This window comes from Ictidomys tridecemlineatus, chromosome 4 (assembly GCF_052094955.1).
Source record: "Ictidomys tridecemlineatus isolate mIctTri1 chromosome 4, mIctTri1.hap1, whole genome shotgun sequence".
Classification (NCBI taxonomy): Eukaryota; Metazoa; Chordata; class Mammalia; order Rodentia; family Sciuridae; genus Ictidomys; species Ictidomys tridecemlineatus.
This window is the reverse complement of record NC_135480.1, coordinates 32,590,207-32,611,958: the sequence shown is the minus strand read 5'-3', so window position 1 is coordinate 32,611,958 and position 21,752 is coordinate 32,590,207. Positions and strand designations below refer to the sequence as shown.

Here is a 21,752-nt window from a genome sequence, read left to right as displayed (position 1 = left end):
GGTTGTATACAAAGTATAAACACAGCATTTGTGTCTTCATACATGTACTTAGGGTAATGATTTCAACCTCATTCCACCATCTATTCTACCCCCATGCCCCCTCCCTTCCCCTCTCACCCCTTTGCTCTATCTAGAGTTTGTCTAATCCTCCTGTGCTCCCCCAACCTTCCTATTATAAATCAGCATCCTTATATCAGAGAAAACATTCAGCATTTTGTTTTTTGGAATTGGCTAACTTCACTTAGCATTATATTTTCCAACTCCATCCATTTGCCTCAAATGCCATGATTTTATTCTCTTTCAGTGCTGAATAATATTCCATTGTATATATACACTACATGTTCTTTATCCACTCATCTACTGAAGGGCATCTAGGTTGGTTCCACAGTTTAGCTATTGTGAATTGTGCTACTATAACCATTGATGAAGCTGTGTCCCTGTAGTATGCTGTTTTTAAGCCTTTGGGTATAGACTGAGGAGAGGAATAGCTGGATCAAATGGTGGTTCCATTCCCAGTTTTCCAAGGAATCTCCATATTGCTTTCCATATTGGCTGCCCCAATTTTCAGTTCCACCAGCAATGTTTGAGTATGCCTTTTTTCCCCACATCTTCAGCAACACTTATTGTTGTTTGTATTCTTAATAATTGCCACTCTGACTAGAAAGAGATGAAATCTTAGAGTAATTTTGATTTGCATTTCTCTAATTGCTAGAGATGTTGAACATTTTTCATATATTTGTTGATTGATTATATATTCTCTTCTGAGAAGTGTCTGTTCGGTTCCTTCACTCATTTATTGATTGGGTTATTTGGTGGGTTTGGGGGGTTGTTTTTTGGTTTTGAGGGTTTTTTGGTTTAAGATTTTTGAGTTCTTCATTCTCAGCGTCGCCAGTTGCTGTGTGCGCGGATTACCGAGCTAGCTCGCAATAAACACCTCTTTGCTGCTTACGAAAATATTTTTTTTTTGAGTTCTTTATATAGCCTAGAGATTAGTACTCTATCTGATGTGCATGTGGTAAAAATTTGCTCCCAAAATGTAGGCTCTCTCCTCATTCCACTGATTGTTTCTTTTGCTGAGAAGAAGCTTTTTAGATTGAATCCATCTCATTTACTGATTCTTGATTTTAATTCTTATGCAATATTGAGTAGCCATATTTATATGAGACTAAAACAGACCTTGCATCAAAAACTGTCAAAAAAGATAAGAGCATTATAATAATAAAAGGATTAATTCAGTAGGAAGATATAATTGTAAATATTTGTACCCAACATCAGAGCACCATACTGTATGAAATATTAACAAAGCTGAGAGATTTAGATAGCAATACAATAGTAATAGATTTCAATAAACCTTCCCTAATCAATAATGGGTAGAATACCCAAAAAGAAGATGAGTAAGGAAACAGGGCTTGAACAACTGTATAGACCAAATGGATCTAACAGATATACAGAACATTCCACCCTACAGTAGCATAATACACATTCTTCTCAAGTGTACATGAAACATTCTTAAGGATAAATCACGCTAGGTAATAAAACAAATCCTAACAAATTTAAGAAGATTGAAACCATACCAAGTAATTTTTTCTGATGTCAGTGGAATAAAACTATAAGTTAACAGCAGAAGGAAAATTCAAAATTCACAAATATTTGAAAATCAGGGCAATACCCAATATCTGTCTCTCTCTCTCTCTCTCTCTCTCTTTCTCTCTCTCTCTCTTTTTCCTCCTCCTCCTCCTCCTCCTCCTCCTCCTCCAATTGAACCCATAGACACTTTGCCACTGAGCTATATTCTTAGCCCTTATTTTTAATTTTTATTTTGAAACAGGATTTCACTAATTTGCATTGAATTTGTATTTCTTGGGGCTGGAGATGTGGCTCAAGCGGTAGCACGCTCGCCTGGCATGCGTGCGGCCGGGTTCGATCCTCAGCACCACATACAAACAAAGATGTTGTGTCCGCCGAAAACTAAAAAATAAATATTAAAAAATTCTCTCTCTTTCTCTCTCTCTCTCTCTCTCTCTCTCTCTCTCTCTCTCTCTCTCTCTCTCTCAAAAAAAATTTAAAAAAAAATTTGTATTCCTTCTGTCTCAACCTCCCACATCACTGGAATTACAGGCATTTTCTACCACATTCAGCTACAATATGTTTTTTAACAACCAATATATCAAACAAGAAATCAAAAGAGATATTATAAAATATCTTGAGACAAAAACAAAACTACAACATATCAAAACTTAGGGATACATAAAAGCTTTACCAAGAGGAAAGTTTATAGTAATATAAACATACATTGTAAAAGAAGACAGGTCTCAAATTAACAAGCTAATTCTACACTTCAGGGAACTAGAAAAAAAAGAACAAACTAAGTTCAGGATTAGTAGAAAGATAGAAATCATAAAAATTAGAGCAGAAATAAAGACTAGAAAAACAAACAAAACTAAGAATTGACTTTGAAAAACCTCACCAAAACTGACAACCTTTAGTGAAATTAAGAAAAATGAAAGAGAGAAAATCAAATAGAATTAGAAATGAAAGAGAAGATATTACAATTGATGCTACAGAATTTTTTAAAAATAAAGATTAGAAAAGACCATCAAATTGGGATAAGCCAAAAGAAGTGGATAAACTCCTAAAAATTTAACCTACCAAGACCAAATCATGAAGACATTAAAATATGAACAGAACTAGTAGGTTTATTGAAAATCCTTCCAACAAAGAAAATTCCAGGACCAGATGGCTCCACTGGTGAATTCTACCAAACATTTAAAAAAAATTAATGCCAGTTCTTATCCAACACTTCCAAAAAATTGAAGAAATGGAAACCATCCAAACTTTTTTATGAGGCCAGCATTACTCTGATATTAAAGCCAGAAAAAGAAAAATCACAAGCCACTATCTGATAAATGAAGATATAAAAATCCTAATTAAAAAAAAACAGACAAACTGAATTCAGCAACACAATGAAAGACATATATACTATGAAATTTATTCCTGGGATGCAAGGATGGTTCAACATACAAAAATCAATGTGATATACCACATTAACATTTCAAAGGATAAAAATATCATATATGATTACCTCAATAGATGCAAAAAAATCATTTGACAAAAATCATACTCTCATGATAAAAAACAATAGCCTAAGAAAAAATGAAATTATATCAACATAATAAATGCAGTATATGAAAAGCCCATGGCTAAGGTTCTCAATGCTAAAGAACTAAAGTTTTCCTCTAAGATTGGGAACAAGACAAGGACTTGGAAACCCTAGCCAGAGCTACTAAGCAAGAAAAACATCCATGTTAGAAAGGAGATAGCAAAATTATCTCTTTGAAATGACATGATTTTACATGTAGAAAACCCTAAAAATTATACACACACACACACACACACACACACACACACACACAGAAACAATAAGTTCATCAATGTAGCAAGATTTTTAAAAAAGACGACACACAAAATTTAGTTGCCTTTCTGTACGTTACAACTAAATAATCAAAAAGAAAATTAAGAAAGCAATTTTATTTATAAGGCACTAAAATGAATAAAATACTTAAGAATAAACTTAACCAAGGAAGCAAAATACTTGTTTACTTAAAAACTGCAAAACTCTGCTAAAATGAAAGAAGAAACAAATAAATGGAAAGAAATCTCATGTTCACAGATTTGAAATATTAGTATTGTTTAAAATATTCAGTAATCTACAAACTCAGTGAAGTCCCTATCAATCACAGTGACATTTTTAAATAAATAGAAAAAATAATTCTAAAAATCATGTTGCATCATAATTATAGGACCCCAAATAGACAAAACCATCATGAGAAAGAAGAGTGTATGGGGGCCTCACATCCCAATTTCAAAATTATTACAAAGCTGCAGTAATCAAAACTATATAGTACCAGCACACAAAGGCATATAGATGAATGGAAAAGAATAGCCCAGAAATAAACCCAAATGTGTATGATCAAATGATCCTTGACATAGATTCCAAGAATATACAATAAGGAAAAGGTAGTCTCTTCACTAAAACCGAAAGAAACTGGATATCCATATGAAAAAAAAAACTGGTATTAGACGTTTATCTTATACCGTACCATACACAAAAATCAAACTGAAAACCTTATGCACAGAAAAGGAAACAACAGAGTGAAAAGGCAGCCTATGGAATAGGAGAAAATATTTGCAAACCATATAACTGAATATTTACGGAACTCCTAAAACTAAATGACAAGAAAGACAACCTATTTCAAAAGTGGGCAGAGGTGGGATTTGCAGCTTAGTGGTAGAGTGCTTGCCTAGCATTTGCACCACTAAATATTTTTAAACAGTCCTTAATTCTCAGCACCTCAGAAAGAGAAAAGAAAGAGAAAAGGCAAAAAAGACTTGAACAAGCATTTCTCCAAAGAAAACATAAAAATGGCCAACAAGTTTATGAAAAGATGCTCCAGATCACCAATCATTATGTAAATGCACTGTGAAATATCACTCATATCTGTTAGGAAGGATATTGTCAAAATAATGGAAAATAACAAGTGTTGACAAGGATGTGGAGAAATTGGAACCCTCGTATGTAATTGGGGTTATGTAAAAAGAATGTAATAATTCAGTTCCATACATTCTTAAAATAATGTAAAATGAGTGAAAATATTCAGACACTGTGGAAAAGAGTATGGAAGTACCTCAAAAATTAAAAATAGAGCTTTCGTGTGATTTAATAATTCTACTTCTAGGAGTATTTTTCCAAAAGAAGAGAATTGAAAACAGAATCTCAAGGAGATACATGCACTAACATGTTCATTGCAGCATTATTCATGATAACCAAGAAAAAGAAGCAATCTGAATGTCTATCAACAGATGAATGAATAAAGAAATGTATTGTAGACATACATGAGAATATTATTCAGCCTTTAAAAAGAAGGAAAGCCTGGGCTGGGGTTGTGGCTCAGTGGTAGAGCACTCACCTAGCATGGGTGAGGCATGGGTTCCGTCCTCACCACCACATAAAGATAAATAAATAAAGGTATTGTTTCTATCTATAACCAAAAAATATTTTAAATTAAATAAATAAATAGAAGGAAAGCCTACTGTATACTACAACATGGATGAACCTTGAGTACATCATGCTAGATGAAACATTTAGCCACAGAAACACAATATTACATGATTCTGCTCATATGAATATCAAAAATACACTCACCAGTGCAAAAAGAGGAATGGTGCTTGCCAGGAACTGAGAGGAGGGAAAATAAGAAATTGCTGTTTTATAAATAGAGTTTCAGTCCTGAAAATTAAAAACTTCCAGAGATTTGTGGAAAACATTATTCTTATAATTAACAATACCATACACTTAAAAATTAATCAAGAACGTCGATCTTATAGTATGTGCTTTTACCAAAATTTTCTTAAGTATTTAATTGTTTTGATCTTATATGCCAACATCTTCATAACAAATTAAGAATGTTAGGTTGAGACAAGTTTGTACTGAAAAAGGCAACACTAATTAAAATATAATGAGATAGTAAAAATTCTCTAGGCCTAATGATTTATGGAAAATATGCATGACTATACTATGTTGAAATCAGCTTTCACTATCTGCTTATATGTTTATTTTCAAAAATGTGAAATTACTATTTATTACAGATAATACAGGAATTTATTTTTTTTCCTCACCACAGATCTATTTATAGCACTTTATTTGTAATTTGTCCTATTTTAGGGGTATTTCAGGTTTGATTTTTACCATCCATGGTAGACACATTATAGAATTTGTTTTCTCAACACATACAATATGTTCACAATACTTCTGATCTTTCTTATTAGTGTTTAAGGTTATAAACAGTGGGAAACTATTGTAAGTATAAATAATACTATAAGGATCTAGTAATTTACACTTACTAGGTTTCCACTTACTAGATTCTTCTAGTATTATTTATATAAACATTTTTAAATTTTACTAATAAGATTAATTTACAGAATCTCATTAAAATGTATGCTTTATTACCACTATTTTAAAATTGTGAAACCTATATGAGTTCTTAAAAAACAAATTTAAAATTTTAATATCTAGTAATATTCAAATACCACATTTACCTACTAACATCTTGGGTTATATTTATCACATGCTATACCCACTACCCTCTCTACACAAAACAAATACATACTTTCCAGAATGCAAGCAAATCCACAGAATGTATTTATCTGAACATTTGCTCAGAGTTCCTGTTTGCTTAGTCATTACTACCCCCATCCCAAGTCTGAAAATGAAAATGAATTTTTTTTTCTTTCCCAATTCATCGACATAATTTACTCTGAACCTTCAAAACAGCAAAACTGGTTGCCAAAAGAAGCTTTAAGAAAGCCAGGAGCTATGCAGTTGAAAAAAATTTTGTAACCATCATTCTAAAATTTGTACTGAATTATCTGATTTGGCTCTCTATCCTAAAATTCATCAGATAATTTCCAGAACTACAATTCATTTTCATTTGTGAGACCTGAATCTGTTACTGGAAAAAAGGTCTTTTTCCCTCCCTCTCAAGTTTTTCCAGTAATGTCTCCATGTACCATTAAACTGTTGGCACATTTTAGTCCCAGAGGATAGATTTTGTTTGGCATCCTGAGGAATTTTGATATATTTAAGAAGGTGAGAAGTACACATTGGCATCATTTAAACAACATAAGTCTAAACCCAATTGACTTTTACATGCCAAAGATGTGAAATGTGCCAACTGTTTAATAGTACGCAATAACTGTTTGACTGCATAAGTTGGTTTCAGCAAAACAGTTTGGTGTATGCTTTATCCTAAATCATTTAGGTGCATTTAGTGTTATGATGCCTTAATAACAGAGGCAAGTTATCCATAAACAGATACAAATAATATTGAAATGTTAGTCATACTAGAGTTGAATAAAATATTAGAGAATTGATTTGGTTCAAATAGCTTCTGTACTGCCAAAGATGTGAAATAGGAAAATAGAGTTTGAAGTTGACAATTGCAGGTAGTCTCTTATTTGTACTTTTAGTGAATTGGGGAAACATATTTCATTTTCACATTTTAAAATACATGTGCTGTTCTTTTTAACCCAACCATGTGTTTGGGAAGTGGCGGGGAGGGAGTGGTCAGTGGGTTTTGCAAGCCTTGGTTGAACAGATGAGCTTAGAAAGAGAAAGCTAAATATAATTTTCTCCACTAAGGAGCTTGCAGTCAAATAGGGAAGAGAGACAGCACAAGTGCTACCTCTAATGCAAGCAGACAATCCTTGTGTTTTTAATATAGGTAACAAGCAAAAGATGGTATGGCATTAGAAAGTAAGAAAACTGAGGAAGAGGGTATTAGGAAGGGTTTCATGTAAGTAAATAGTTTAAAGAGTTTTCAAGAATGATCCCCATCACAGGGAATGCAGAAAATAGAAATAAGGAATAAGCCAAGAAATGTGTAGAGGGGGAAATGAGGGAAATAGGTTTAATTTTATATTTGAAAAGGCAAATTTTTGTTATGAAACTGAGGGAATAGGACTAGATGAAATTTTATTGTATATATAATATATATAGTAATTTTTATACTCATATTATTTTCATAAGATTCATGTTGGATAACCTAGGATTATCTCAAGATGATAGGCAGTCATCTTCCAGACAGCTACAACTGAGATACTTTGAGAGGTAACATACCATTCTTGAGAAATGGGACATCACTAGTAAGTTACTGTGGTCAGAGAAAAGCAGCAGTCGTTTTAAACAGGATCCCAAATAACATGTCACAAGGACAGATGCTCTAAATTAAATTAAGCTGCTCTTTGCTGAATATTCCAAGTATGTAACAACAGTAATTCCCTTATTCAGTGTTTATTAGTGATTTTTGTAAGTAACCTCAGAACCAGGTAATGAAAAGTAAAGTTGAAAGATCAGTTAGTATCAAGCCATGAAAGCCTGTTTAATATTTGGTGCCAAATAACTTTTCTATAAGACAAAGCATTTTGAAATTATATTTGGACTAAATCAAAAAAGAGCTTTTTTAATAATATGTAAAACATAATATTTTACAATTGTAGATTATAATTCCTTTTAGAGATAAGCAGCTGAATATAATTTTAGGACATTTCTCCAATTCTAATCTTTTTCTGCAATAGAAGATTTCTGTAGTGTATTCCCTCACTGTAGTAGTTAATATTATTAACCCTTCCTCTCATATGTCTGTTTCTCCACAGCAGAATAAACCAAGATCTAATAGCAGATTTCTGATTGACATTTACTTTAATGAACATTGAACTATGAATATCATCAGTGTCTTTCTTTATATATTGTGCTATCTTTTCTACCCTTTGTGATCTTACAGTATAGTAGAACAGAAAATGTGAGTAGATATGGGGCAATCATACATAATGAAGTATAAAATTGTGTGGAATAGGTGATGATTATAGCTCAGCAAGGAAAGGTCAATTAGGTCTAAAATAAGGAAGGTGCTAGGACCTGGCCAACTTTGAAGTATGGCAAAATTACTATAAAGCCATTGAAAAAGGAAGATCCTCTTGATAGAGAAAACATGTAAGGAGTCATAAATGCTGGCATACAGGAAACAGTCCAGAAACCAACCTGACTGGGGAAAGTTGGTATTGGGGAAAATAACTGAGATAGGGATGATTTGTAGAATGCCTTGAAAGCTGTAGAGGATATGAAGAACCATTGTATGTTCTTGGCAATATCCTAAAAGCAGCATTTAACAAATATTTGTATAGAAAAAGAGTACAGGACACATTGGTGGGAGCAAAGAGTCAGGAATGCTGTTCTTTTACATCTAAGGTTATGAAAGTAGCAAAACTTCTAGTAAAAGTAAAGAAGAAGAGAGACACATAAAAGTCCTTTCCTCCAGGAACAGTGGTATATGCCTGAAATTCCAGCAGCTCAGTAGGCTGAGGCAGGAGGATTGCTAGTTCAAAGCCAGCCTCAGCAACTTAGCAAGGCCCTAAGCAACTTAGTGAGACCTTGTCTATAAATATTTTTAAAAGGGTAGGGATATGGCTCAGCGATTAAGTGCCCCTGGGTTAATTGCTAGTACAAAAAAAAAAAATCCTTCCAATAAGTCACTAGCAAAATAGACATAGAGACACAGATTACAGAGAAGAAAGAAAAATAAGATAAAAATGTAGCTGCCGATTTGGGAGTACAACTCACAGATAGAGCACTTCCCTAGTAGGTGCAAGGCCCAGGGTTTGATCCCCAATCCACACCCCCTGCAAAAAAAAAAAAAAAGAAAAGAAAGAAAAAACAGCTGTTATATATGGCCCTGTATAGTCATGTTAACTTTATTAAGAGATACTTCCCCCAGCAACTTGGACCTAAATCTTTTATACATGTCCACACAACTATTATTTCAAATTACTTCCTGTCAACTATTTCTAATTCTAACAAATGATCTTTTAAACATCCATTATTTAACTTCTATTTATACTCTATCATTGGAGTTTGGAGGCTTTTCCATGTATTTAAATTCTCTTTGTAGTGTAGGTTAAAAAGAAGAAAGGAATTATGAGTGAGAGGAAGGGCAGAGAGAAATGTTCAAAAAACTAAATGCATAAATTCAACCACATAGTAATTCCTATACCTAGAAAATAAAACTAAATAGATGCATTTATTGAATAGGTCAGGGCCATTTAATCTGCTGGATTTCGTCACCTTCTTTGAGTGTTGATGGCTTTTTTAACACTGGTGGAAATACCTCCTGGAAGCAGATTGGTTGGTAGTTTACTCTTCCAGCTTTATTGCTGGATTCCAGGAAGGGAGTAGAGATTGGTGATGGAAATCAGCCTCGATGTAGGTAGAATAGGCTTTCAATGGTTGCACTAGAGCTTTTCTAGACTCTGGAGGAACTTTGTGGGGTTTTTCAGAACACCAGAGCTTCCAGAAAAAAACAAACAGCTGCTTTCTTTCTAGTACTTAGATCACTTTCTCACTCAAAAGCACCTTTTTCTTCCTGTCACAGGGGTCTTTCCATCAGGCATCTGGAATGCAGAGGGTGTTCAGAGGCCTTGATTGTCTTGCCCAGAGGTACAAATAGATCCAGATGAATGCACATGCTCCCCTTGTCCTGTTGCTCAGTTCACTTCCAGGTTTTCTACCATAAAAAATGTTGTGTTCTGGGTTGGTGTTTTTGTTTTACATTTTCTGCTTTCTATCTAATTCCTGAGCCCTGAAAGAATAAGAAATATATAATTTCTGATTTCTCCTTCCCAGCAAAATATCTTCCTAATGGCATGTTTCTTACAGGGCTCATTTAAATGTCTTTTGTGGTGAATTCTTTTGTCTTTATTTCCTGTGATTTTCCCTAACAGTTTAGCTCCAAGTGCACACTTAGTTTCCTGTATTTATGATTTACCCTTCCTTTCTCCACATTTAGGCAGACACACATTTAACTGAAATACGGAGAAAGAATATACCTTTTCTTAAAGATCTTCACATAAAAGAATTATTCAGCCTCCACTACATAATATCACAGTCAGTATCTTAACATATAAACTATATGGAATATTAAAGGCTGAAAGAACCTAAGAAATTACCACATGCTAAACTTTTATTTTACATATGAAAAGATTAAGTCTTAGGTACCAACGTAATATGTGCACTTTGATGACTTTCTAACTTACAAAAGTCAGTGGAAATTGACTTTGGCACCTATTTATAAAGTGTCTGTATCCAAGAACAAATCCCAAAGTCCTTTTAAGGGTTTAATTTATTTCAAGTACCAAATTTCTGCAGTATATCTAACACTCTTTCAAGTTATTAATTTCAAATTATATGTACAATATTCTTTTCAACCATATGTCCTCTACTAGCTCTACTTTTTGGAAAATCTGAGAGAAGAGGGAGGAACCAAAACTTTAATGACAGGGAAGAAAAGACAGGAAACATAGTTTCCATTGATATTTATGCAGTGTGTGATGGGGAGCCATTATCCCTGTCAGAAAGGCTGAACTTGGAAGAAGAGGAGAAAGACAGCATACCAGAGTTTGGCATTGAATAGACACTCAGTAAATATTGGGAGTGGGGGGGGTGTTTCTTTGTTTGCTTTTGCAGTACTGGGAATTGCCAGCCTGGACAACTTAGCAAGGCCCTGTCTCAAAATAAAAAATAAAAAGGGTCTGAGGATACAGCTCAGCAGTAGAACCCCACTGAGTTCAGTCACCAAGTACCCCCCCACACCAGGTTCACACACACATGCATGTGCACACACACAACTTGATTAATGTAATCTATCACATCAATAGGCAAAAGAAGAAAAATTACATGATCATATTAATAGATGCAAAAAGTGCATTGACAAGATCCAAGACCCATTCATGATAAGTATTCATTGATTCTTCAGTAATTTGTTATCTTATGAAAAATATTTACTTAATTCACACACAAGCACAAAAATAACTCCTGGTTAGTTGAAAGGATTAAGTGTGAAGGACCTAATTTTCAAGAATTGGGAAAATGCTCCTTGACCATATTAGTCAGATAAAAAAACACCATAAACTAAATAGGAAGTTAAGAATTTGTAATGCATATCACCAACAAATATTAATATACAGAATGAGTATCTCATTAAGAAAACTGAGATATGGTGATGTAAATTTGGTGTCAACATACCTTATATATAATCAGAGATATGATAAATTATGGTATAATGGTATATTAAGAATTGTAATGCAAAAAAAATAAATAATGTAAAGTAAAGAAAACTGAGGAGCATAATGGGCCAATATGAATGTATAATTCACAGAAGAGAAAACAAAAAAATGATTGTTACTGGTAGGGAAAATGCAACACTAAAATAACAATTCTCATGCCCTACCCACCAAATTTTCTAAAGTCTAGAAGTCAAGTAAGTTGAAGAGAAGTTGGAGAAACAAGAATTTTCCTTTTTTTGTTGTTGTTAAATATATGTGATAATAGGGTATATTTTGACATATTATACACATATGGAGTATAATTTATTCTAATTACAATCCCATTCCTGTGGGTACATGATGTGGAGTTTCACTGGTTGTGTATTCATATATGAACTAGGAAAGTTATGTCCAACTCATTCTACTGTCTTTTCTATTCTCATTCCTCCTCCCTTCCCTTCATTCCCCTTTGTCTAATCCACTAAACTTCTATTCTTCCTTTCCCCCCTTATTGTGTGATACCATCTGCATAAGAACAGACCTCTCTGCATCAGAGAGAACATTTGGCCTTTGGTTTTTTTGGTTTGGCTTATTTCACTTAGCATGATAGTCGCCAGATCCATCCATTTACTATCAAAAGTAATGAAGTCATTCTTTTTTTATGGCTGAGTAACTTTTCATTGTGTATATATACCACATTTTCTTATCCATTCATCTGTTAATTCCAAAGCTTAGCTATTTTGAATTGAAATGCTATAAATATTGATGTGGCTACATCACTGTAGAATGCTGATTTTAAGTCCTTTGGATATAAACCAAGGAGTGGAATAACTGGGTCAAATAGCAGTTCTATTCCAAGTTTTCTAAGGAATCTCCATGCTGCTTTGCAGAGTAGTTGCACCAATTTGCAGTCCCAATGTATGAGTGAACCCTTTCCCCTACATCCTCACCAACATTTATTGTTACTTGTATTCTTGACAATTGCCATTCTGACTGGAGTGAGATGGAATCTCAGTGTAGTGTAAATGTACATTTCTCTAACTGGTAGAGAAGTTGAACATTTTTTCATATGTTTTGACCATTCATATTTCTTCTTCTGTGAAGTGCCTGTACAGTTTCTTTGCCCATTTATTGACTAGGTTATTTGGGTTTGCGGGGGTTAAAATTTTTGAGTTCTTTATATATCCTAGAGTTGAATGCTCTATCTGAGGTGCAGATGGTGAAGATTTTCTCCCATTGTGTAGGCTCTCTCTTCATATTCTTTATTGTTTCCTTTGTTGTGAAGAAGCTTTTTAGTTTGATACCATCCCATGTATTGATTCTTGGTTTTACTTCTTATGCTTTAGTAGCTTGTTGAGGAAGTCAGTGCCTAACCTGACATGATAGAAAGTTGGGCCTTCATTCTTCTGGTAGGTGCAGGGTCTCTAGTCTAATTACCTAGGTCTTTGATCCACTTTGATTTCAGTTTTTTGCAGAGTAGGAGATAGGTGTTCATTTTCATTCTGCTATATCTGGATTTCCATAAGAAACAGGAATTTTTATACAATACCAATAGGAATATAAGTTGCTACAACTACTTCTGAGAATAAGTTGTCAATATCTTACAAAATTGATACTGTGACTGTCCTTTAACCTAGAAATTCCACTTATGGATACATATTTTAGAAAAACTGCAGTAATATACAAGAAGAAAAATTAAAGAATGTTGAATACAGCATTTCTTGAAGGCAGAAAATTTGAAAACACATATATCAACACATATAAACGATAGAACAGAAAAAATAATGGTGTATATTTATGAAGTGGAACATTCCTACAGAACAGTATAAAATAAAGGAGCCAAAACTTCATGAATCAACATGATAATTCTCCAGATCGTAATTTTATATGATATAGAACAAGTTGCAAAATAATACATGCATTTCATTTAAACAAACCTTTAAGCACATAAAATAATATTATATATTACTTATAGATACAGTAGTCCCAATTTATCCATAGGAATGTGTTCCAAGACCCCAATGAATACCTAAAGCCTTAGATAGTACCAAACCCTATAATGTAATTGATGCCTTTTTCATCTCAACTAAGCACTTATCACATTTTGTGGCCATAACTTTTGTAATGCGAGGCACAACAGCAAAACTAGCATAAGTTTATTTTTCTTTTTTAATATTTATTTTATAGTTGGACACAATACCTTTATTTCACTCATTTTTTTTTATGTGGTGCTGAGGATCAAACCCAGGGTCCCACATGTGTGAGACAAGCGCTCTACCGCTGAGCCACAACTCCAGCCCAAATTTATTTTTCTTTATAGTATTATTCATTACTATACATATTAACAATTTCAACATATAATTTTTTTCTTAAATCAAGAACTTTCATCTTTTCACTTAGGAAGCACTTTACACTTCTCTTTGGCATATCCAAATTGCCAGCATCACTACTTGTGTGCTTTGGGCCATTATTAGTAAAATAAGAGTTACTTAAACATGAGTATTGTAATACTGCAATAGTTGGTCTGATACAATCAAGACAACTACTAAGTGACTATGGGGTAGGTCATGTATACAGCATGCATATACTGGGCCAAGGGATGATTTGTGTCCAGGGTAAAATGGAGCAATATGGTGTGAGATTTCTTCACCCCACTCAGAAGGGCATGCAGGTTAAAACTCGAGAGTTTTAAATTTTTTTAATTTTTTTTTAGTTGTAGATGGACACAATACTTTTATTTTATTTATTTATGTGGTGCTTTGGCTTGAACCCAGTGCCTCACACATGCTAGGCAAGTGCTCTACCATGAGCATGAGTTTTAAATCTGCAATTTTTCATTTAGTATTTCCAACCACCATTGACTATACATAATTGGAAGTAAAAAACTGTGGGTGAAGGGATTATTAATGCATATATTAAGTAAAGTCCATGAGAAAAACAAAGGTCAAATATGTTTATTACTTACCCCTGAAGGGAAAAGAATTAGTGGAGAAATGCACAAGGATCTTCACCACTGTTTTATTATGAATCAAGTGTGGTCAACTTTTAGAATATGATGAAATTTAGGGTGAATACATGGGTGTTGCATTTAATATTTTATTTTCTGTGTTTTCTGTATGTTTAACACATTCCTATATAAATATATACATATACCAAATCTAGCCACTTTTCACCACCTCTACTGCTACAGTTATGATCCTAATCTCCATTATATTTTGCTTTCATTCATTTCTCACAAGGGAGCACTTGCTTAGCATGTATGAGGTCCTGTGTTCAATCCCCAGAAACCACCACCACTCCCCAAAAACAAAATTCTCATAAGAGCTCTGCAGTAGCCTCCTAGTTTGAGTATCTACCCACATTTTGTTTGCTGTACACTCAGACTATAATCTGTTATTAAAAGTAAATCAGATTATGATATGCTCCTGCTCAGAACACCCCAGTGGCTTCCCATCAAAACCACTATTTACTGTGGTTTACAAATATCGCGCCCACTTTCTGAACTCATTTCCTGTCACTTTCCCAGAGCCCATAGAGCTCCAATTGCCCTTACTTTCCTGCATTCTTACATCAGCAATTTGTACTACTCCACCTCTATGTTCAGAAAACCATTTCTAGGTCATTTGCATTGCTCCCTCCTCTACTTCATTTAAGTCTCTAAATGGCCTCCTCAAACAGGCTTTCCCTCACCAAACTATCTTAAAAATACCCTTTTCCAGGATTATAAAAGAACAAGGCTGGCTACTCCCAGCCTCTCTGGCTTCCTGTCTGGCAATGTGATCTCTCCCTCTTGCAGGTTCTCCCAATATTGTGATGTTATCCATAAGGCCTTCGCCAGGACCAATCTGATGTCAGCACTGTGCCTTAGACTCTATACAACTATGACCTTAAAAAAAAGTATTTTCTTTATTAAGTTAAAATACATTTTTAATTTAATAAAAAATATAATATATAAAATATATCCATATATAAAACAATGACAGTTCTATAACAATGACATTCCTAGGGCCAGATCTTGACCTCTATGTACTATTTTCCAATAAAGAAGACCAAGTCTTCTAGGAGAAGTACTTGATTGCTTGATTCCAGAGACGGAGGAGGGAAAATAATCAAATAAATTTAAAAATATGGAAGCAAAGAGGGAACTAGAGAATTACCATCAGGCAAACAAGATCCCTTGATGGATATGAAAATTAATGAGCAAAATTTGATAGGAAACAGGATTTGCATAGTTCAAAATATCTTAGCCAAGATATTTGTCAATTACAAAGGGAAAGGTAACAATTTTTCTTTGGAAAAACATGATAGACACCAACGTAATGACATAGTCAAGGTAAACAGCACCAGCAATGGAACACTGCAGCATGGCTTGACGAACTGAGAAGTATACATCAGTTCTGTGGTAACCTTGCCAGAAATGTATAATTTCAATCATGAAAACATTTGAGACAAGCTCATATTAGGGAACATCCTACAAAATAACTGATCAGATCTCTTCAGAAGTATCAAAGTCATTCATAAAAGACTAGGAAAAAGCCAGGTGATATGGCTTACACCTGTAATCCCAGTGACTCAAAAGGTTGAGGAAAGGGGATCACAAGTTTGAGGCCAACCTCAGCAAGTTACTGAGACCCTCAGCAAAAGCCTGTCTCAAAGAAAAAGTAAAAAAGGATCGGAGAAGTGGTAAAGCATTCCTGAGTTCAATTCCCAGTACCAAAGGCCAGGAAAAAATGAGGAATTGGGGGCTGGGGCTGTAGCGCCTAGCATATGTGAAGCACTGGGTTCAATCCTTAGCACCACATAAAAATAAACAAATAAAATAAAGACATGCTGTCTACCTACAACTACAAAAAAAAAAACTTTAAAAAAAACATGAGGAATTATTAAAAACTAGTGGAGACTAAGGAGAAATAGTAAGTAAATGTCAGTAAGATCCTAGAATAAGAAAAGGATATTGGTACCTACAATAATATTTGGCACCTGGTGGGACTTTAATATTGAGTTGGTATGTCTCTCCATCCATCCATCCACCCACCCACCTTGGTTAGTTGCCTATTCTGTTCTCAGTAAGTCTTCCTCTCTTTTAATACCTGGTTCCTTGTGGAGACTAGAAGAGAAATAATGCCAGCAACATAATAGCAACTTTCTTATAAACCAGGTATGAATTTCCTTTCATATCAAGGAGAAGATTTTATTTTGAAAGAGTAAATATTGAAGGATATGAGAAAATTATTAAGAAGAACCACAAGTGCTCACAGGTGGAAGTAACAGAGCCCCACACTTTGGAGAATGGGATCTCATTTTCCCCTTGCCTGGATTGCTGCACAGGCCTCCTAACTGCTCTCCCTGCTTCCAGTGTTCCCCCTCCCTCCAGGCACAAGAATGACATCAGTATAGCCAGAGAAACATGTTCAGGGAAGAAATCTGATCATCTCATTTCCCATGATTGAAAAGTTCATTGACTCACCACTGCTTTAAGAAGGAAAGCCTTACCTATTCTGTGCCTGCCTGCTTCTCCATTCTTATCTTTGACTGTTTTCTTGTACAAGCCGTCGCAAACAACCCAAACTGTCATACCCCTTTTCAATTTTGCATTTGCTGTTCATTTTCTACTCCTAGGACTCTAACTTCCTGTCTAACTTGTCTTTTAAATTAAACTGGAATAGAACCTCAGTCTTTCCCCTCAGGGTTCTTGCAGCACCTTCTTGAGGACAAGGACTCATTGCTTTTCCAGCTAGCTATTGTTTTATACAGAGGTAGGTGCTCCATAAAGAAAGGAGAGAAAGAAAAAGGAAAGAAGAGATCTTACATAAGTATTAAGCAAATCAATTCTTTCCTAACTCATCTCTTTCTATACTTCTGTGATTTCAAGTTCTTGTATATTTATATAATTCATTTTTTATAATATATTTATCTGACCTGATCTCTGCTTCTCCTTTGACATAGATGAAAATTAAATATCCATTAACTGAGGAGGAATATTTTAAAAACTGCCTACTGTGACATAAACAATTATTGAAGAAGATACTACTAAGACAGACAAGATTATGAATACTTGCTTCATTTTAGCCATCAGTAAATCTGATATATCTGGATCTTTCAGCTTGACAATATCAATGTTTTGGGAAAAGAAAAATCTAGGGAAATCTAGAAAGATCACCAAAAAATGTGTTTTGAAACAATGTGGGCTGTCCTCAGCAACAACACAAAATCAAAATCTGCTTTTCTGTGTATTTGATTTGTTTCCTTTTTATTATTGCCAAGTAGTTTACTTAGTATTTATTTGCTATATCCAGGGTATGGAAAGCCTTGGGGTTAAATAAATAAAGCCCTGGGTTTGGGGTCAACCTTAAGAACAAAATTTCTAAGGAAAATAAGGGAATGTAAAACTAATGAAAGAAGAAGGATCCCAGTTATATTTTTACCTCACTGATTTCTTTCCAAATCAGACCACAGATTTTTTTTTCACATCTACCATGCCAAGCATGGTATTTTTAGTAACAGTAGTACAGAGCAGCAGCCTGTCGTTTGGGAGCTGACAAATAAGCATACTGCTCCTCTTACACACAATATGCTGCACATCTTTATCTCCACTCATCCTCACAGAAGCTCTTCAGCTTTCCATGTTCCTTTAAGGAGATGACAAGGAGCACTGGTTAATAAGCTCTTGGGGTTATTCAGTATCCCTCTTCAGTGCTCATTTTCTAAAGTTGAAAACACTCGTGCATGTGCATACATGCACACTAAACTTTGTCAGAGGTGAAGTACTTCCAAATGCCACTTGACTGTGATTAAAAGAATCCTGGTCTGATAGGACTCATACACAAGATGCAGGGCCTGTTTGCTCAAATATTGGTTCTAAGAAAAGGAAACATCTTGGGGAAAAAAAGAAAAGAAAAGAAAAAGAAAAATGGCTCATAGAAGTGGAGGTGACAGTTTATTATATTCTACATTAATGTTTTCTGGCTATTCCATTTTAAAAGAGAAATGTATCAGAATTTTGCATTATAGAATATATACTAGGAAAGAATCTATCATTTCTTTGTCTTTAGAAAAGAAATAAAAGTCTGTTTGACTTATTGCCTTGAGTTTCTAGCTTACAGATACCTCTTTTCCTCTTCCCAGTCATTATAATTTTCTAAAATAGTTCATGACAGTATTCAATTTCTAAAAAAACAATTTTTCTAAAATTGTTCAGGACAATTTTATATTTAATGTCATTGGTAAATTTTACATATTAAGTCCAAGTCAAACTATGATTGACATTATTATTTTACAATATGATTTTGAAAGTCCTCTAACACAACTTAAAGTTACTCAACTCAGTATTCACCTTCTAATTTCAGAGGGCATTAGCAACTTCATCCCACAGTTGAGCTTCCTATTCCTAGGTAAATTCCTCAAAGATTTATTATAATATCCCAGTCTATAATTTAATTTTTGGATCATACACACATTCATTTGCTATTCTAGCAATGGTGTTGGTTGCATTGTATAGTAATACATTGAGGAGTTTTCAACAGTAGTTGAAATCATTTAGATAGACTTGTCAGAACTTAAATTTTTAAGTCCAAGTTCTGGATATTAATTGCACTGTGAGATTCAACTAGACTAGACCATTATTAACACAGAAGTTATCAACCTAGAATGTGCTATGCTTTTGTATTTTTTTTAATCCAGCACAAATTTTGTCAGGTAGTGTTTGTCAAGATATTGTACAAACCTCACCTCTTGCTAAAACATTTAGATGAAATGATTAAGCTTTGATTTTCATTCTGTTGTTAATGATATGTTGGCAAGGACGGGAAACTGTTTAATAAAAAAGTAACACTTCAAGATATTAAATAACAAATTCATGTCATATCATATAACATATCTAGATGTCATTACTGGATATAAGCTTGTGGCTTGCTTTCGTCCATTATTCTGTCCAATGAAGATTAACAAAATTGTTTAACATTTGTTTGTTTCAATGACCATGCTTAGAACTGATAATATATTCTGTTGCCTATAAAATAACCAGCAAAAATACATTTTTCCTAGAATATCCACATAATATACATTATTCATGTACCAGTAGCATTGTTTTTCATGTAATATACTATACTTTTTCAGTGGCTTCAAATTATTAGCCTGAGTAGTTTTTATTTATCTGCTTCAGTACTTGTAACAAGTCATCAGAGATAGCGATAAACCTGATTGCCATCATTAAGTGATATGTGTCTTAGGTCCACCTTCCTTGGGATGGACTGTCTTGTCACCTAAACTCCCAACAAACTGCATATCAACTTTATTAGTACTAGAGAAAAAGAATCTGCCCTGTGTACATAGACACTAGAAAAAATTGAAGTTTCAACTGAACAATCTCTCATCAATTTGTTCTGCTTTGTCCAAATGACACAACTTTGAAAACGCATGTCACCACATTACAGTAACCTTGATATTCTAGGTCTGAAGGGGAATATTCCTTTTCTCCTGTGAGTTGCATGATCTTCTCAAGATGCCTCTATTCCTTGAAAGAAAATTGCTCTAAATCCTAAGCTTAATTGGTTGGATTATGTTTTACTACTGTCATTTCATATTTCATGCTTTGGCAAGTCATTTCCCTTAAATACAAGTATATATTAGTTTAAGTACACTAGATGTTTTTTTAATATGGATTTATAAAAACATGAGGAGAGGATATTTGTACTTCAAAAGAGCTTTTCACTTTACAAAATTCATAATTAATTTTTTTAGGAATTAAACTACCTGTAAAGCCCTGTACTTAGATGGCTTCCTTAAATATAACAGATGATTCTAAAGGTAAACTAACTGAAAATTATTATGACTTATTTTTTTAACTTGATTATATCATAATTATTATATTAGAACCCTGACATCTTTTTACCAAAATGTTGTATGCTTTTGAATAATCAGATATGATACTTTTTTAGTCAAATGTCATAATTCACAACCATTTTCAAACAAGTTGACTTAAGATTTTCCAATAACTGTACTTGCCTGAGGGTGGGGAATTACATAACAGTTTTTAAAATATTTTATGAACCCTATTTTTTGACTCTATATTTTATGCACTCTCTTAGGAATTAAGCCATATATTCTACCCTTATATAATAGATTAGGTACCAACTTTTAAGATATTTTATCAGCTGAAAAGCTACTAAAATGCTACTTAGAATAATAAAGTTGATCATTCAGATTTTTTTGCTTGTTTTTGATAAAATTATACATCCTAAATTTAACTTCAATATTTTAAGTTGCAGAAATGCAAACAGAAAGAGTAGTGATTATACACTTTCTCACTGGAATAAAATTCCAACCTGTTATGTAGACACCAATAACTATATAAAATCTCTATAGTTAGAAATGAATATTTATGAAACCAAGAAATGTGGATGTAAATGTATATTTTCCAGTAACATGGGAAATAAAGGATAGAGATAGAAGGGAGAAATGCTAATAGGAAGATATATCAAAGAAAATTGAAATGAGAACATAAGTCACTTAGAAAGATATTAAGGAAAATGATTTATTAAGCTAAACAAATAAGAAGAAGCATCTTAGTAAATAAGGACAGTTGGCATGTATGTAGGTGTGGTCTTGGGACTTTGCCACCCAGACCAGGGATTTGGGCTGTGGGGAAGGATGATGACCATCTGCTCCAAGTGACTCCTACTGGCTGATACACAGAGCTCAGTTGGCATCAGTCTCAGAGGAGACTGCCAGCCTTCCGATCGGGAAGTAAGCAAAACAATGGCATTGCTGTCAAGCACAGAAGTGAAGTTTAAGATTTAAGTAACGAGGCAACTCACAAAGGATCCAGGAACTTGAGAGTACATAATCTAGACAGATATAAGTTAGCTTGGTTGTGGAACGGACTGTCTTCTCAGTTAATGGAAGATGCTGGAAAAGCTAGGCAGAAGTGATCCACGTGACTGTGATAAACAGATTGAAACTATTACTGCTCACAAGATACTTAACATAATCTTTAACATCTATACCAGACACAACAATAAGACTACAAAGAAAGAAAAACACACCAACATAAACAAAGTAGGTTATAAGAAAGTGATATAAATATTAGTGAGATTTACATA

The 21,752-nt window shown here is 33.9% G+C and overlaps 1 protein-coding gene and 1 long non-coding RNA gene across 5 annotated transcripts in view; one reads left to right on the top strand and one right to left on the bottom strand.

The window, feature by feature from the left end:
- Elp4 (elongator acetyltransferase complex subunit 4) overlaps nt 1-21,752 on the top strand; it is a 231,831-nt gene that overhangs the window by 188,866 nt on the left and 21,213 nt on the right. The window contains exon 10 of one of the 3 annotated variants that reach the window (XM_078046290.1): nt 9,984-10,048. The exons of the other annotated variants lie outside the window; for them this stretch is intronic. Coding sequence (XP_077902416.1) covers nt 9,984-10,048 — 65 coding nt within the window. The remainder of the gene's footprint in view (nt 1-9,983; nt 10,049-21,752) is intronic. 3 annotated transcript variants of the gene reach the window in all.
- The window catches only part of LOC120889602 (uncharacterized), a 50,925-nt gene that overhangs the window by 23,553 nt on the left and 5,620 nt on the right, over nt 1-21,752 (bottom strand). The gene's annotated exons all lie outside the window — the stretch shown is intronic.